We start from the raw sequence: 19,908 nt of genomic DNA on the forward strand, positions 1-19,908 counted from the left end.
ACAATTAAATCTTGCTAAGACAACAAGAATGAATGGTGGTGCCAGGTACACCAGCTTTGCTTTGCCACTCCAATCCGAGTCTTTGTAACATGTTTCCAATGGAACGAACGACCTTTTCCTTAAGTCTCAAATCATGAGTAATTGTTTGCAATGGATTTATGAATGTATAGCAATAACAACCGGTTTCAATATTAAATCATAGATAGTTCATAGATTCGGCTCTTGTTTGGCAACAAAAGAGCCGAGCCAAGCAAAGTAAGTGTTCAATGAATGATTAGGAGTTGGTGGTTGTTGGTGTTACGTTTTAATTGAACTTTATGACTGTTATCATCTATAATTATCTTTGGTATTCCATTGTGTTTGTGGTTTATTTTCCAATATATTCGCTTTTGTTCAATCACCCACCCACCACAATGCTTTGAGGATAGTTTCCATTCGATTTGAATGTTTGCTGTTGGAATTTCTATTGTTACATGAAACACAGTGTTTGCCCAAAGGGAGTATTACCATTCCCATTTTTGGCATTGAAATCATAATCGATATACCCAAATGGGGTTAACATGTATTGGGAAAGTTTCATTATTCAAAGGTAAGTGGCATGAAAATGTTATTATCAATAGTACACACTAAAACAAAAACAGTCAAAAGCAAATGTTCTGGTTAGACCACTTTTAATCAAGGAGAGGAAGAAAGGTTGTTTGTCCTACAGATTGTCCTAACTACGCCTCTAATAGAAAAGTTTTTCTTGCCTGAAATAAGCACAAACGTCGTAAGTATTAGTGTGGGGACAATTACCACTGAGAAATGTATGAAATTGTTCGATGGAATTGGGAATAAGACATTCTGGCATTCTGCCCACTAAATCCGGATCACGTCAGCTGATTTTAAAAAGGGAAAACAGATGTTTGAGCCGCTAAAATAGGTTTTAATGGTCAGTGTAAACGTGTCGTTATATTTAAATATCTCTAAATGGTACTATTGTAGTGAGTAGATTTTATATGTCGATTTCCTATTGTATTATGATACTAGTAAATAATTTTGACTTTATTTTACACACATCAGTACTTCCACGCTAATATCCCATTGAAAAAATTCGCTTTTAAGTACTCCAAAAAAACTATGTAGGAAAGCTATGGTGTAGAGAGCCATGAAATGTACGTCGTCTTATAACAAATATAAACGAAATAAAATATAATAATTCATTCCGTTCACATTGTAAAAGGGAGAATAGAATAGAAAATTCTTGTTAAGTCCTCATTGATTCTTCATTGAGTTAATCAAGCCTTAGTAACATAGAATATGTGTAGACAAATCGTTAATGATCTGATCTATATTCTACGCAAACTTTGTTTATGGACATTCCATTAAGGAACAGGGGCAAACTTTTCACATATCAATGAATGCTGCCCGATTCAAGGTTAATTTCTATTTTATAGCCTAGTCTTAACGGCGTGCTACAATGCGACATCTCTTTGGGGGGAAGTTTTTACATAGCTAGTACCTTACAAATGCCAACAACACTAGGTAGGGACAACCACCGCTGAAAGTTTTTTTGTGAGTTTTGAACCCAGGCGGACATGTTAACCTCTGTGCTAAGGTGGCTTCCGTTCTATTTTACAATTTCAAAATCTCAACTTCAAGTTTTTAATGAAAAGAAGACATTTTATAAAGTACAGTTGAACCTCGATTATCCGGCTCGCTCGAGACCGAGCATAGCATGGAAAATCGAATAAAGTTTTATTAATATTATTATTACTGCACTTATATTTCTTTCTACACCATATAGTTTCAATGATTTCATGTAAATTGGTATATACATAGATAGCTTTTTAAAATACATATACATAATTATTCATAGCACTTATGGAAAGTTGTTTGTTTTTGCGCATGTATTCATTCGTTTTTTGGTTATTTTGTATGGAATGTACTTTAGAGTGCAAATAATCAATAAATCGATACTTTTCGTACAATTTGATAGTCTAATTCGACTTAAGTGATACCAAAACTTCTATAGATGTTTCGTCTTCGACAACCATTATACCTACTTTACTTTAATTGGCTGTGACAGAATATTTGTTCCACTACCCGAACGTAGAATTGCGTTCCAAGCGCCTCGATCTTCTGCGCTCATTCAAAAATTTCTGACACCAAGTTTCTAGGTGTCTCCCACCACTTGATTTTTCCCGGGCTTGGTCTTCCCGGTTTGCGTGTACCACCGTGTTCGCCTTCAAAATGCTTCTTTGCTGGAGCTTCTTCATCCATTCTGACAACATGACCTAGCCAACGTTGCAGTCTCCAACTTACCACAAATCCACAACCAAATTCATGCCTCGTGTTATAGCAGCTATAGTATAGTTCGTCACCGTTTGGTGCTGTAGTTTTCCCAGTCCATCGTACTTCGTGTATGGCGGTTATATCTGCCTTGTACTTCTCTAATACATCCGCCAGCGCATATAAAGGGTGATTTTTTTGAGGTTAGGATTTTCATGCATTAGTATTTGACAGATCACGTGGGATTTCAGACATGGTGTCAAAGAGAAAGATGCTCAGTATGCTTTGACATTTCATCATGAATAGACTTACTAACGAGCAACGCTTGCAAATCATTGAATTTTATTACCAAAATCAGTGTTCGGTTCGAAATGTGTTCAAATTTTGACAAATTTTGTTCAGCGATGAGGCTCATTTCTGGTTGAATGGCTACGTAAATAAGCAAAATTGCCGCATTTGGAGTGAAGAGCAACCAGAAGCCTTTCAAGAACTGCCCATGCATCCCGAAAAATGCACTGTTTGGTGTGGTTTGTACGCTGGTGGAATCATTGGACCGTATTTTTTCAAAGATGCTGTTGGACGCAACGTTACGGTGAATGAACACATTTCGAACCGAACACTGATTTTGGTAATAAAATTCAATGATTTGCAAGCGTTGCTCGTTAGTAAGTCTATTCATGATGAAATGTCAAAGCATACTGAGCATCTTTCTCTTTGACACCATGTCTGAAATCCCACGTGATCTGTCAAATACTAATGCATGAAAATCCTAACCTCAAAAAAATCACCCTTTACTACACCTTCTCTATAAAGTGTGCAGACATTCCAGATGCAGAACCGCAAATCATGGTCCTTTTTTCGTTTGCGTGGGTTATCAACGTATGGGGGGTCCTTTTTACTATTCCTTTGTTTCTCATAGTTTTCCGGGGGCGGGTTACTGGTCCAGCGCCCCAAACCGCATGGGTTTTGTGGGATTGCACATGTATCCCTCTTTTTGGCGAGCCGCTTGCTCCAAGATCCGACTCTCGCCTCCAGCCGCCCCTAACCTGGGAACAGACGCTGATGTTGGTTATTGGTTATTTTAAGGCGCCAATAACTCGCCTTGTCATCTCGAAAATCATTGGCACTCAGTATTTAATTAGGAGCCAGTGCCACCTGACTCCTCACAGAGACTCTCCTCTAGAAAATCGACAACCATTATACCCTTTTTAAAATTTGTCAAATTTCGACTACGCCTTCGACAACCTGAGTAAAGGGGATAAGTTTGATTGTATAACAGCAGCAAAATTTGCCCTTTAGTTATCTTGGGACAACAGGTTGTTCCAAACATTACGTTAAACTTGTGGTGTTACATTGTCCTTAGAAAGAAAAACTTGGCGCAATCATGTCTGCTATCTCAAACCAAAATTTTTTTCGGTGTTTGAAGCTTCGGATTGCACCTTGATCCAGAGGATGAATTAAGCATGTGGACTTCGGTAACGTTACTGTAACTTTTTCAGATATCAGAACATTGACATCTGGTTCTGCTTACTATAAGCAAAAACACTTTACACTCCTTATCGAAGTCAATATTTTGTAGAACATCTCTTACTTCTGAAATGTTTTCAACCCATCCATAGAGTCACTTCAAGAGTCATATTCTATAATTGTTTTCTTCTTTTTTTTTATTAAATTGCGTAAAATTTGCTTACTTACATCATATTTTTCTGATATAAAACTAAAAGACATGTTGTTTGTTTTGTTTTGTTTTTCTTTAAAGGAAAGAACTTTACGAGTCCTTTTTTTGTTGTTGGTGCTATTATCGAACGAATACCATGATCAGACAACTGATAATCGAGGTTCAATTGTATTTATATAACAATTGAAAACTTTAATTCTTAATCCTTCAGTCTACGTCTAATAACTTCTTTGCGTGAAATATGCTCTTCTAACGCCATTTCTTTAATTTTCCCAATACTCTTTTACAATATACTCGCATTCATTAACGAAAACATAAGATTTTATGGATCACCTTTTTTTGTCATCTGCTTTTTGTTTTGACAGTCGAGTGGTTATTGAAGGCTCGAAACGAATTTACATAACAATGCTGCGGTTTTTATATTCATAGATTCATGCTCTACACAAGTTGACATTTTTTTTAATTTCATTGGATTGACAATAAATGAATGTCTAAACACATATGTATATAACGATGACAATCATGCATATGTATGAGGCGATAATAAGTAATGAAGGGATAGCAGGCTAAGCGGTTGCATCCGCAATTACGAACTTGATTGTCATTAAATAATAATCCAATAAACGATTAACAATATTTCCTATAGGTTAATCAGTGTATAAGAATAAAGACGCTTATGAATTGGGAGAATTAAATTAAATTTAATTGCTAACACTCATAAAATAATGTCTGTTGGTAAAAGAAAACAACTGTCGAACAGTCGTAGTTAATTTTACTACTATCAAATTGTTCTAGCAAACGTTTTTATAAGTTTGAATGACAAATTTCTTTCAGTGTAAGAATTAGTGCTAGTGCTTTTAAATTTGGGTAAATATTTGTACCAATAATTTGATAGTTATACCAAGTTAATATTTTGATTGGGGAGTGGTATGGAAAACAATTAAGGATTTTGTGAGTAGCACGCAATTCTTAACTTCAAATTTTCCTTTTTGAGGCAACGATTTAACTTTTAGAGCGCACAAGAAGTCGATTACTGGCTTAGGTGTATGTCCATAGTGGCATGGGACCGATTAATATCCGCACCCTCTTTTCAACCTAACGTAATATTTTGAATCCAATGAATGCATTGGTCTTCAGGGAAATGACGTTTTAGTTTTTAGTCACACTTGCTTAATTAAGTCTGTCCATTATGATTTCTTTCTATATACGGGAACTTATTTCTGAGAAATTTCACAATTGGTTTGATTTCTCGATTATCCACAAATATACAGGTGAAAAATTCTTCCACACAGTATCTTATATGAACTATGAATAGAGTGTGCAAAATTAAGTTTTTGTCTTTGTAAGAAATAACTCAGCCTTTGAAGTAATTATTCCAAAGTTTCATTGCCATCTACACGAATACTTCAACAAATACTTAGTATTGATACTAATTGCAAGAGTATGTCAAGTAATAAAACAAACAAAAGAATTTAGCAAAACTTATGATAAGTTAACTCACTTGTATCGACCGTGACAGGACTCGAACCTGCAATCTTCGGATTCGAAGTCCGACGCCTTATCCATTAGGCCACACGGTCTCTTTTTATCACAACATACTTTTCTTAACAATATACTGTGTTCTTTTAGGTATACAGAACAGCCAAGCATCCTTCAAAGGATGCTTTTTATATTAGACATTAGTATCTAAATATACAAGGAGTAAAACCACCCCTACAGCTTCCATAACATCATTGATGCGCATGTACTAAATCATTGTCATTGAATTGAAAAGAGCTAAGTTTATTTTTAATAAAATGAGCTTTATTGTTTCAATTAAAGAGCAGACACTGATTTAAACAAGACAGAATTACAAAATGGTAATAGATGCCACATAAACGTACTCTTAAAACTGGCCTTTTGATAGTTACGTAGCGAAAGTCCTTAAAGAAATTTGAAAGTTGTAGAAACGACAGTTTTTGGTAGCATCTAGTCGTAAAAGCTTAAATGAATTTAAAAATAACATGTTCACACCGGGAGGACTATAACTACTAATAGAACTTCACTTACCAAATTTCTGTCAAAACTGATAAAAATTTCTAAATTTACCTCAAAGGTTTAGATGTTATCAATTACATGTTATATGTCCGCAAATAAGTATCTCAAGGTGTTATCGTAAACGAGATAAAAATTCCATAAAAAATCGGACAGAATGCGAAGAGAACTTGGTAAATGTTTGTTGGAAAAGTTCATATATTGTCGAGTTATATCTGAGATAGTGAAATTTAACCATTCTTAGTAAAAATTTTACTCAAACAAAAAAATTCCTGCATTATTTGTTGCAAAACATTTTGAGAATGAAATTTCTGAAATCCATTTTGGTGTCTGTCTGGTAGAATTTAATGTTTTCTATATTAAAGCAAAATTAGGGATAGGCCCAGTATTTATCCACTTTCGGCACTGAGTGCCATTTAACAATTATTTTTTTCTGTAATTAAAACTAAGTGCTAAAAAAATCTTAATAAAAAAAATATTTATTTTTTTAATACTATTTTTTATATTTATGTCCACATAAATGCTCTAAATAATGAAGGTTATGTTAGGTTTAAGTGGCAGTCTGCCATCAAACTCATTTAGACGTTTTCGTTCATTATGATATCACAGGAACAGAAAAATGAAGATGCCTTCTAGTTCCTACGGTTGAACCATCCAGATCGCTTTAAAAAGCCCAATAAGTTGCAAATGTTTACATCCGTTAAATCAGACAGGTTCTCAAAGAAATGAGAACCTAAAGTGAAACTCCTTCTGACTGCTAGTGCGAGACACACACATAGAATGTGTTCTATAGTCTCTTCCTCTTTGATGTCCTCATAGCTTCTGCAAAAGTCGTTGCTGGCACCTTCAGTCTGTCAGCTTGTTTTTCGATTAGACAGTGACCTGTCATGGCGGACACAATGACTGAGACGTCTGAAAGCAAAGCGGTGGACTTCTTCAAGTCTAGATTAGACCCCTCTTTGTTACCATCTATCATTCGTTGTCCTTCGGCCTGGCCCTGAAAACTTGGCTTACATGTCGCTAGAGGCATACCCACAGATTCCAGTATCCCTGGAATTTGTAGGGTAGTTGCTAGTCTCTCAAGCTCGTCGGCTTTACAATTCCCTGGGATATCTCTATGGCCCGGCAGCCTGAGCATGAACTGTTCAGCCATCTCGTTGAGAGATTTGTGTTCAGAAATATGTTCTCCAGGGATTTTATGGCTGCCTGGCTGTCTGAGAAGATATTTATGCTAATCGTAGTAATGACATTATATTTCAGCCATTCAACAACTTCCTTAATTGCAAGAATCTCCGTTTGATACACACTGCAGTGGTCGGGTAATCTTTTCGATATGACCAGTTCTAGATCTTTAGCGTACACCTCAAAGCCCACCTGGTCGTTTAGTTTTGAACTATCCGTATAGAAATCTATGTAACCTCTGTTACCAGGGATATCGTAATTCCAATCGGTTCTATCAGGAATTGTGGTTCCACACTACCTGTAACATGGGATAATGTATTAAGGACAATAAATAATGAATATGTTATATGAAATTACATCAAAATCGAATAATTAATAATTAATCATCAAAATAAATTCTGGGTGTTATAAACACTCATACCACGGTCATAAGGCCCAAATAATTGAGCGTTATGACCGCCCACGTTGCAGTCTCATTGCCCATTGGTTGTTAGTAAAAGATTTCATCTATTGCTATTTTAAATTCAAAACTTATTTAAAACAATTTGCAAATGCAAATTTGCCCATAAACATTCCATTAAGGAACGAGGGCAAACTTCTCACATATCAATGAGTGCACAGGTTTGTATAGCCGTGTCCGAACGGCGTGCCGTAGTGCGACACCTAGTTGAGGAGAAGTTTATACATGGCATAGCACCTCACAAATGTCTGCAGCTTTAGGAGGGGAACCACCACAGAAGAATTTTTTGCTGATGCTCTTGCCGGGATTCGAACCCAGGTGTACAGCGTTATAGACGGACATGCTAATCTCTGAAATGCGAAGGCCTCCAAGTTACGAAAGCCAAAAGTCGGGCGGTGCCGACTGTATAATACCCTACACCTACCCTATAAGTGGAAATTACGGGTTATATCTAATCCTGAACCGATTTTGATGGACTTCACCGGAGACTTTTGGATCAGTTACTAAATGATCCGCATCAAATTTCGAGCAAATCATTTCAAAATTGTGATGATTACGCCAACGCCTATCGCGCTCAAACGTCCGGATTAAAATCCCGCCTGCGAAATCATCTTGAAATCTTTCACCAAATGCTGGCAACATTTGTGAGTATTTCAGTCATGTTGAACAACCTCTTCTCAACAAAGAGATTAAACTGTTCAGTGACACGCCGTTCGAACTCGGCATCAAACATGAGGTCCCCTTATCATTGAGCTTTAATTTGAAACGGCAGCAATCAAGTGATATTGTGAGAAGTTTGTTTCCCTCTGTTTTGTTCCTTAATGGGATGTTCGGGAAACCCTACACCACCTATGACAACGGCGAGGTATATATGTATATGGAATCTGAATAGATTTTGATAAAATAAAATAAAAATGTCAATTTTCATGAGGATCGGTTGAAACATATGTATGGGATCTCTATCTGAATCTGAACCTATTTCGACGTGAATCCGTAGATATAGTTGAAGTCATAAAGCAATACATTGTCCAAAGTTTTGGGAAGATTAGTCAATAAATACGCTTACAGTTGCTCTAGAAGTCGAAACCGAGTGATACGTATTTGTGGGAGCTACATCTTAATCTGAACCAATTTCGACCAAATTCCAAATATATTTTGGTAGCCATAGAGGAAAGCGTTGTTCAAAATTTTGAGAAGATCAGAAAATAAATTCGCTTGCAAAGATACATATATAGGGGAGCTATATCTAAATCTGAACCGATTCCTATGAAATATACCAGTTATGGCAAGTCATAAGAGAATCCTCCATGTCAAATTTCGAGAGGATCGGATAACAGATGATCACATTATTGCAATATTAGTCAAAATTTGACGAATCTGAACCGATTTTTTAAATTTCAATAGGCTTTGTCTCTAGGAAAATAATATTTCAAGATGATCGGATGAAATTGCGACCTGTGCTTTGTATACAAATTAACATGGACGGACAGACACACAGACATAGCTAACTCGAATCAGAAAGTGATTCTGAGTCAATCGATATGCTTATCAAGGTACTTATCTTTCCTCCTTCTGGGTATTACAAACAAATGCACTAAGTTATAATACTCAGTACCATAGTAGTGGTGTAGGGTATTAATAAATACATTTTCAAATCGCCTCAAAAAATTTGTTGTGTCCCCACTTATGGTTGCTACATGGGCGGTTTTAACGCCCAATTTCATTTTGGGTTTCATTTCATAACGACCAAAATTGATTTTTGTCCTTATAACCGTTGAGTGTTTTGTCAGGTCGCCATAAAATACCTCCACACAAAAAAAAAATTTTTTTGGCTACTCCACGCAACATCTTACGGTTAGTATCCATAGCAACATGTAATCGATTGTCATGTGAATTGACCTTGATCGGTAACTTGTATGGTCCTCAGTATTTAAGAACTTGTTTGACTTTTATAGTCAACCTTCCAGTTGCATTTATCGCCAACTGGTTTTTATGTTGGAACATTGTTGCAGTTATTACATACATTCGAATGTCTTACACAAGCAAATCTGGTTTCAAGAAGCTTTAAGCAGAGATGCGGCAATTTTTTTTTTTATTTTTGGTACATGCGCATCATCATGAAGCATCTTTAGAAAATTCCCAAAAGGGTGGTTTTCCTGCTATTGTTTGAAAGCATAAAAGAGTGTTGGAAAATGCAAAACAAACAGCATCCTTTGTGAGGATAAGCGTACATGATGCAAATTGCCATACGGGTTGGTAAAGTGACCGTGTGGCCTAATGGATAAGGCGTCGGACTTCGAATCCGAAGATTGCAGGTTCGAGTCCTGTCACGGTCGATCGATGCGATTAGTATGTTTTTTTTCACTGATTCTTTAAAACTATTTGCCAAGATAGATGACTCCATTCAATGAATGGCTACTATTAATGTGACAAAATTCTTGATTTAAAAATTATTTTAACACACCAATAGTGGAATTCTGTAAGCTGATTGTACGAAAATCGTTTAGTTAGTAAACGATAACAAAAAAGTTAACAATGTTGGTATTCTGTATCAACTTATAACGATAATCGAAATCGTTAAAATCAGCTGTTTTGGCTAATGTATATAAAATCGTCAACTAACGAGTGAAAATTTTTTGGTGTTAAATTTATCACATGAAAGAAATAAATATAATTATTTACAAGAGTAATTTTCTCTGGTGTTTTCTTAAAATATTTCGTATACATTTAAGTCATAAAAATTATTGAAAAAACTTTTTTTGTATTTTTTAATTCGATGCTGCCTTTAGAGACCATAAAAAATTGGATTTTCCAGTAGTCGACATTTGAGTGCTGAGTGGAAAATGGTTATTCCGCGGATTTTAGAAATCGAATTGGCTGATCGGTTTATGAGGAAGTAATATGAATATATTGACCGATGTAGTCCATTTTCGAAATTTCCAAAAATTTGTTAAATTAAATCTCTTTTTAGTCGAAAATGGACTATATAGTACAAATTTTGATAAAGCTGCCACATAGATCGATCTCGCAATTTAAGGTTATGAGCATACAAAAGGCTAATTTCGCAAAGTTTTGAATAAATGCGTAGTAGAGAGAGTGGTATGATACCCTCTATATACACGTCGAATATTTTCTATATCGGGCCACATTTAGATATATATAGATCAAATTCTCAATTAAACTTCTAGGCCTCATAAATGGCTTATTTTTTAACCGATTTCCCGATAATTAGGTAGTATTGACCTCTCTACTTTTTTTCTACGCCAAATCTAGGTTGAATGTAGCTTTTATGTATACCCATCTCCAGATAAGAAATATATGTATGGGCATCTAATTTTGGCTCGGGCGAGCTTCTATTTTTTTGTGTTTTTCCTAGTTTTTGTGTTAAGTATGTAAGAGCGTGTTAACTTCGGCCGGGCCGAATCTTATATACCCTCCACAATGGATCGCATTTGTCGATTTCTTTGCGCGGTATCTCTTTTTAGGGAAACAAAAAATAATGGATAAGAATTGTTATGCTATTGGAGCTATATCAAGTAATAGTCCGATTCGGACCACAAATGAATTGAATGTTGAAGACCATAGTATTTAGAAGTCATTGGGCAATATTTCAGTCCATTCGGATAAGAATTGCTCCCTGTAGGGGCTCAAGAAGCACAATCGGGAGATCGGTTTATATGGCAGCTGTATCAGGCTATAGATGAATTCAGACCATATTGGACACGTTAAGAAGTCAATATGCCACATCGGTTTATATGGCAGCTATATCACGTTATGTACCGATTTGAACCATACTAAACACAATTGTTGGAAGTCATAATAAAACACCTCATGTAAAATTTCAGCCAAATCGGATGAGAATTGCGCCCTCTAGTGGCTCAAGAAGTCAAGATCCAAGATCGGTTTATATGGCATTTATATCAGATTATGGGCCGATTTGAATCATACTAAACACAATTGTTGGAAGTCATAAAAAAACACTTCATGCAAAATTTAAGCCAAATCGGGAAAGAATTAAGCCATCTCATAGCTTATGAAGTCAAGATCCAAGATCGGTTTATATGGCATCTATATATGAGATTATGGAACGATTTGAACCATACTAAACGCAGTTATTGGAAGTCATAAGAAAACATTTCTTGCCAAATCGGGAAAGAATTGAGCCTTCTAAAGGCTCAAGAAGTCAAAATCCAAGATCGATTTATATGGCAGCTGTATCAGATTGTGTATCGATATGAACCATACTTAGCACAGTAATTGGAAGTCTTAACAAAACACCTCATGCAAAATTTCAGCCACATTGGATGAGAATTGCGCCTTCTAGTGGCTCAAGAAGTCAAGATGCCACATCGGCTTATATGGCAGCTATATCAGGTTATAAACCGATTTGAACCATACTTAACACAATTCTTGGAAGTCATAATAAAACACCTCATGCAAAATTTCAGCCAAATCGGATATGATCAAGAAGTCAAGATCCAAAATCGGTTCATATGGCAGCTATATCAAAACATGAACCGATATGTCCCATTTACAATCCCAAATTTCTTCTTTGTGCTTTTCGCCAAGTAAACTTATTTTCTGAAAAACGTTGGACTTTGTTTACACTAAATGTTTTTTACGATGATTCTCGTAAGAATTTGTGACAAATATGGAGTTTTTTTACCCTAACAATACCTTTCATTCTTGATATATATTTAGAACAATTTATTCGGGGATTCAGCTAGTTTTTATTTACTTAGAAATTAATTTAACATCAAACGTTTAAAGTGGATTGTGCCTATTGAAAACGATGGCAAGTTCAATTTAATGTTGCAACATAATTCAAACACAAATTTTTCGATATTATTTCGATATTATGATACATAATTATATTAAAAACCTTACAACTTCGCGCAACGCCATTATGTCTTTTTTTACGATGTGCTGTATTCGTTATGCTATAAATGAAACAAAAAGTGGTTGTTGTTGACTTTAAATACCTACTTTGTGATGAAAATTTTTTCAAGCAATGTGATCCTCCAATGATTTTTGACATTGGACATAACAGCATTTTTTTACCGAAACTTTAAAAATCTTTAATTTCCGAGTTTACTATCCGAACTCGTCCGAACTGCTTAATACACTGAATCAGTCAAAACAAAAAAGGAAAAAATGTTGTGTGTGAAAATGTGTCTATACCAGTGATGAGCACACTCTTGCAATTATTTGCAAGCCTATCAGTCTGCTTGGGATTATTTTCTTGTGTACATACACAGTAATGAGTGAGAATTTTTACCAACCACTGGTTTATACGCTCAAATACTCACCATTTCTTTCTAGTAGGAGAGACGCAAGAGAATTATTATTGGTCCAGTACACGAATAATCATTTGCGGCTATCGAAGCAATGAAAGATTTTTTGGTTTTACAACAAAAGAAAGGTAATTTTACTGTAGACGAAGCTGCTAAAGGTTATTTACGTTCAATGGTACTAAGTTTATGATTAAAATTTTATATGTTGAAACGAAACGTTACGCGGTTACAATAAAAGCAAAGCTTCGTGATTAAAGTACTTTGTTTGTAGTAAAAATTTCCCAAACGTTTTATTTTTTGTCTAAAAAAAAAACAACCTACTGATGCCACCAACTAACGAGTATTACTGAATATTTGGGTTGGTCAAGCATTACATAAGACGTTTTGCATTTAAGTTGATCGTAAATTATTCATTTTTAATCACCATTAACATTACTAGCAAGAAACACATGTTTTCTCTAAATGAAAGTAAGTTATTTTTGCAGCAAAACATATTTTTAAGCACAAAATACGAGATGATTATAACGATTGAAAAAATTATGAGCTTACACTTGACTTCTATCGAATACTGGGTACAACGACAGATGTTTAACTCCCAAAATACCATATTTCACCTCGAAATATTCGTCAAGACCCCATAAAGTACATCTATTATATATTAGTCAGCCACCGCTGCGATATCATTTCTCGCACTCTGTATTTGGTTAACTTATTGAGTCAGTCCGTCTGTCAGAAACGCGCTAACATTCCAAAGATAGTAAATCCAGCCTCTGGAAATTTCGTCAAAATGCTTTTTAATTGAAGTATGTCGGTTGGGATTGAAAATGGGCCAAATCGTTATCTCGATAATACTTCTTGGCCCTCAGATAAGAATTGGTCGTAATTCTTATCCAATTGGGTTCAAAAAAAAACTAAGAGCCTAACTCAGGATTTCCTTTTTGCCAATTGCAAATGAAAACTTGCCAATAAACATTCCATTAAGGAAAAAATCATTTCAAATGCCAAAACTTGTGATTATGGTACGTAAAATGTTCAAGGTGATTTTCCACCTGGTACTTATCTTGATTAGAAATTCGAAGCTTTATGCTGGTGTAAAAGAAGTCAGAAAGGCATTGGGAATGGTTTAATCACACTAGGAAATTTTAAAGATGTGTTTGGATTTTCTACGGATTTCCAGTCCATTCCAATAATTTTATCTTCACAAAATAGGGGGATAAATAACTTATTAGTTACCTATATATTAATTGCACCCCCTTAGAAAATGTAATTCTAAACAGTTTTACTTTCCTTCTTTCGTTCTTATTTTAATATATATTTAAGTAAAGAAACTTTGTCCAATAAACAAATACAATGTTAACCACACACTACATTTTTCCTGGCACACCCTTTTGCACACTAGAACATGTTGTTAATGTCTTTGGCAGATAAATATGGAATCTAAAGCATTGCAAACCATGACCAGAGAAACACTAATCGTTCTTTCAAGGCAAACAACAATTTTTAATCTTTAGACGCCGGGCAAATAATTAATGCCAATATCGGCTCGTATGAGGCAAGTCTGACCATTTGTAGGACGGCTGAGTAAACATTGAACGTGGCTCATATTTCAATGTTTCGCTTTTGTGTTCACAAAAGTGAGTTCTAGAACTTAAAATAATAGAAACTCAAGCAGAAACTAACAAATTTTTAGTTATGTATATTTTATTTTGTTTTTATGAAAATGAAAGTTGTTAATATGCAGCTGTTTAAAGACTTGGGAAACTTTGCCAAAAGAATCCAACACATTTTGTCTTAACACAATAATTTATTTCGATATTATGCAAACTACTTTATTACACATAAATATACGTGTGTGTGTATGTGTTTGTATACGCAAGTATATAATGTACATAAATATAAAAACAAAACAAATAAAACAAATACAAATTTATGCAATTTTTTTTGCTGATTTCATTTTTTAACACTTTCTTTCCGTACAATAACGCATTTTTGTTAGATTAGGGTTGCATAGTAGATTTTAGTTTTAATCAGAATTAACTTCCCCTTCGATGTTGATTAGATAAGCAGTATTCCACTTTGGCAGAAAATTTTCTGATGTTCTCGCCAGGATTTGAACCCTGGTGTATGATTTTTTCACATTTCTGAATATGAAAAAGATGAAAAATTAGAGATTATAACAGAAATATAAATGTAATTTTTATTCCACAAATTTCAACAAAATTGGAATTAAAAAGACACCTTTTGTTTACCTAGAACCTTAAATCGGTAGATCGGTCAATTTTTCAGCTATATCCAAATATGGCCCGACCTGAGCCACATTTGACAAAAATGTGTAGGGGTCTGCCAAAACTCACTTTTTCAAATTTCATCGAAATCGTATAAAAATTTGCCTTCCATGTGCTTATTAACTTAAATCAGGAGATTGGTCTATATGGCCGATATAGCCAAATATGCGCTAATCTGGACCCCATTCAATGAAAATGTGCAAAACTGCCTCTTAAAATTTCAGCGATATCGGATGAAAATTTTGTCTTTTATTTGTTTAGTACTCTAAATTGGGAGATATATATCCAAATATAGTCCGATCTGGGCCGTATTCGACAAAAATGTGTAGGGACCTCCGAAACTTACTGTTTCAAATTTCAGCGAAGACTTTAATTCGAGAGGTCGGGCTATATAGCAGCTGTATATAACTATAGCCCGATTTTAAGAAATCAAAAAGTAATTTGTATATGCAAAGAATAAGAAATCATCAAAATTTGTCTAGAAAATATATGCAAACTATATATACCCGCAAATACTCAATAAATACCCACGCATTGAGAATATGCCCATCTCTAGTCATTGAAGATGGAAGTTAAAATAAAACTCCTAAATATTTCATCCAAATCGTATAGTTATTGTTTCCTCCAAGAGCTTAGGAATGGAAAATTCAGATTGATTTATATTCTTTTATTTGAAGTTAGAAAGTGAATTTATGAATTTCTTAAGGATTTAACCGGATACGCTATTGAATGTGCAAAGATCAATTATCTGGAGAAGTATACCTTTTACCACTAGATCTGTTATCAAAGTAACTTTATTGCACTAATTATTTAATAATTTTTACCTGCCTTAATGCCTACACGCAAAAAATAATTCGTTTCAAAACGAAATTTTTCGCTAAGTAAACTTCTTTTCTTAAAAACGTTGAATTTTGATTACGATAAAAGTACATGTTTTTTGCGATAAATTATTGCAAGAATTTGTGACAGATATATTTGTTTTTACACTGACAATACCTTTTATTCTTGATATATAAAATGTTATTTTCGATTTCAACTACTCTTTCTTTACTTTTATATAAATTTTACGACATGCTTATATATATGTACATTATTTTTAAATAGATTGAAAAGGATGCCAAGTTCAATTATATATTGTACCATAATTCTAACTCAAATTCGAACTCTTATAGTTTATATGTGGATTTCTCTAAATGTTAGGATACATAATTATATTAAACGCCTTCCATGTTGCTCTAATGATTTTTGTCATTGAATATACTTATGAAATGAAATATTGAGCTACCCTATAAAGTATATATATATATATATATATATATATATATATATATATATATATATATATATATATATATATATATATATATATATATATATATATATATATATATATATATATATATATATATATATATATATATATATATATATATATATATATATATATATATATATATATATATATATATATATATATATATATATATATATATATATATATATATATATATATATATATACATATATATATATATATATATATAAGCCGCCCCATATAAGCCGATCTATCAATTTTTCGATTTTGACAATTAAAAGAAAAAAAGAGTGCTAAGTTCGGCAGGGCTCAATCTTATATCTGCCATTCTCTGGATAAAAACCCATTTTTCATATCATTCCATGCAAAAAGTAAAAGAAAAAGCATGATTTCTAATGGTTCGCGTAATGCAAAAGTTGAGTGGCACGCACTGTCTGTATTATGCAGTTGTCAGACCTTTAATGATATATGGTGTTGTGGTCTGGTGGACGGCACTTCAAAATTCCACCTACTCAGACGAGCTTGTGGGAATAGCCTGCCTGTAGCGCCATGTAACCAAGCTCAAACATAGATTATAGATAGATGGATGGTCACAAAGTATCTAAATCTGGACCAATTTTGATGAAATTTTGTAGAGTGTGTTTAGATGAATAAAATAAAAAACCAATGTCATGAAAATCCATTAAAAAAATTTAGTAGGTTAGATTACGTTGAAAAGAGGGTGCGAATATTAATCCGTCCCTTGCCACTATGGACATACACCTAAGCCAGTAATCGGCTTGTTGGGCGCTCTAAGTACTAAAAAGTAACCTCGAAAAAGAAAATCTAAGTCAGGAATTCCGTGCTGGTATTGTGCTCGTCGTCCTACCGACCGACTTGCAGTTATTATGAACCGATATGAATCATACTTAACACAGTAACAAAACACCACGTGCAAAATTTCAGTCAAATCGGAAGAGAACTGCGCCCTCTAGAGGCTCAATAAGTCAAGACCCAAGATCGATTTATATGGCAGCTATATCAAAACATGGACTGATACGGCCCATTTACAAGCCCAACCAACCTACACTAACAAAAAGTATTCAAGCTGCTAGCTTTACTCCTTCGAAAGTTAGATTGCTTTTGACAGACAGACGGACGGACGGACATGGCTAGATCGACTTAAAATGACATGACGCATATTTCGAGGTGTTACAAACAGAATGACGAAATTAGTATACCCCCATCCTATGGTGAAGGGTATAAAAATGTAATGCTATGTATTCATATATCATTGGTATGGGACTGAGACCATACTTACCACGGATGTTGTTTAAGTTGAATAAAAACATTCGGAATTAATTTCCTTACTTGCTTGGTCCGGGTTTAATGACCCTATTTCGATTAATGTTCTCGTTAGAATCTATCTACTCCATTTGAGTGCAATTTTGTAGTTAAATTTTATCAGATTCTAACGAGTAACTAATCATTTTCTTCATCTTGGAACTACGTTACTCGTTATCGTTCGTTAAAACATTTCAAGGTAAATTATAATTCAGTTGTAATATAAAATGTGATGTTGTTAACCCCTTTTCAAACTTTATTTGAAAGTTAATATAGCTTAGGGCTATCCTTATTGCCAAATTCTCATTGTGCCAAATTCATACATTCTCTTGTTTTCGTTTATTTACGCTTAGAGCGAAGTTCGATTACTAGCGAGAAGATCAGAAAAAATGTTCAGAGGTTGTTATCCTATCCTAATTGTGGCGACATGTGTGAGGTACTATGCCATGTAACAATTTCTCCTCAAAAAGGTGTCGCACTATAAAAAAGAAGTCCCTATCATTGAGCTTAAACTTGAGTCGGACGACACTCGTTGATATGTGAGAAGTTCCCTTTCCTTAATAGAGTGTTCATGGGGAAATTTGCAATATATCTAAATCTGACCCGTTGCAAACCTCAATGACCTACATCAATAAGAAGTATCCGTACAAAATATCAAGACGGTTATTTTGATTTCTACAGACGGATGGACATGCTTAGAACGACTTTGAATGTCCAGTCGATCAAGAATATACATACTTCATAGGGTCGCAGATCAATATTTCGAGGTGTTACAAACGGAATGACTAGCTTGTAATACCCAACATCCTAGGTGGTGGATATAAAAGCCATTTATTGATTTAAACTTGAACCAAATACCACTTAGATAATGGGAATTACATTTTTCCATCAAGTTCGGTTGTATTACATTAAACTTTTTTATACAGAACATGTAAGTTAATTCTTCTTTTATTACCACATTAAAATCCTCGCAAGCACAACTTAAACCAATAAAACGAAGGTATAAACCGAATTTATTTGTAATCTTTTTTATTTGCAAATTGCCATTATTCGTGCAATAATCATTCACTGAAAATCCACTTTGAGTACAACATGCAACACCTGAAGATAGTAAATCTTATGGCACTCAATAACAAGAAGTGTTAAATCCTTGCGAGCCCTTATGTGTTTAGAGGTTTCCACATTCCATGTCAGAAAACCGGAATGAACACATAAATATTCTTGGTCTAAAGATAACTTCATAATGGCTTTCCAGTGAAAAATGTTTGGCTTCACAGTGGGATATTAGTAGGAAAGACTTCTCCACTCAACGTGTAGTCTATTGTAGATGCCGAAGCAAAAACTCAGCTGAGTACTGAAATTGGTGGCACCATTAATGTAAAGCCTTTACATTAATCGTAAAAATTTAGCAGGAAGGAAAAATTTCCAGAGTTAAAAGCACTTGACATAAGATGCTTACCTTAACTTAATTCATTGCTATAGAAAAGACATTTCTTAAATGTTCAAGATAATGACTATAATACATCAGCAATTGTACAATACATATTTAAAAAGCAAAAGTAATTTAAACTATTGTCAGTTATAAAACAGCACTAATATAAGTTTAGTATGAGTGACTACTTACTTAAATTTAAGCTCTTCATTTAAAACGGCTTTCAACATCTGATTTCAATTTTTATGTAATTTTTTCACTTTGTTTCTCTCTCTTTATATTTGCAGTGTAAATCGTACATATTCGTTTAAGATTTATTCAAATTTGAATTCAAAGCTACCACAAAGTAACATAAGAGCCGTGGTAACGGCAACGTCTGCGCGGTAAAGGTGACGACAGAGATCAACGAAAAATTTCAATAAACATCTTTCGTTTAAACAAGGCTGTGTTGACTGTTTTGGTGTAACCGTGGGAGAGAAAGATGTCTAACATCAAACATCGCCCTCTGGCCCCGCCAGGCACGGGCGATAGTGATGACAATTTCACGGATGACGAGAGTACACCATTGACACATGATATTTATGGCGGAAGGTAAGTACACAGATCAAAATTTGAACATGTTACATTGAATAAA

At 34.4% G+C, this 19,908-nt stretch overlaps 1 protein-coding gene and 2 non-coding genes across 4 annotated transcripts in view; 2 read left to right on the forward strand and 1 right to left on the reverse strand.

Annotated features, from left to right (window-relative positions):
- The window catches only part of LOC106085815 (chitin synthase chs-2), an 86,046-nt gene that overhangs the window by 34,990 nt on the left and 31,148 nt on the right, over positions 1-19,908 (forward strand). For both annotated transcript variants that reach the window (XM_013250236.2, XM_013250237.2), the window contains exon 3: positions 19,562-19,865. In XM_013250236.2, the coding sequence (XP_013105690.1) occupies positions 19,756-19,865 (110 nt within the window). In that variant the 5' untranslated portion in view covers positions 19,562-19,755. The remainder of the gene's footprint in view (positions 1-19,561; positions 19,866-19,908) is intronic.
- Trnar-ucg (transfer RNA arginine (anticodon UCG)) lies at positions 5,457-5,529 on the reverse strand. The gene has a single exon. It is a non-coding gene; the product is annotated as a tRNA-Arg (tRNA).
- Positions 9,889-9,961, forward strand: Trnar-ucg (transfer RNA arginine (anticodon UCG)). The gene has a single exon. It is a non-coding gene; the product is annotated as a tRNA-Arg (tRNA).

This window comes from Stomoxys calcitrans, chromosome 2 (genome assembly GCF_963082655.1).
Source record: "Stomoxys calcitrans chromosome 2, idStoCalc2.1, whole genome shotgun sequence".
Classification (NCBI taxonomy): Eukaryota; Metazoa; Arthropoda; class Insecta; order Diptera; family Muscidae; genus Stomoxys; species Stomoxys calcitrans.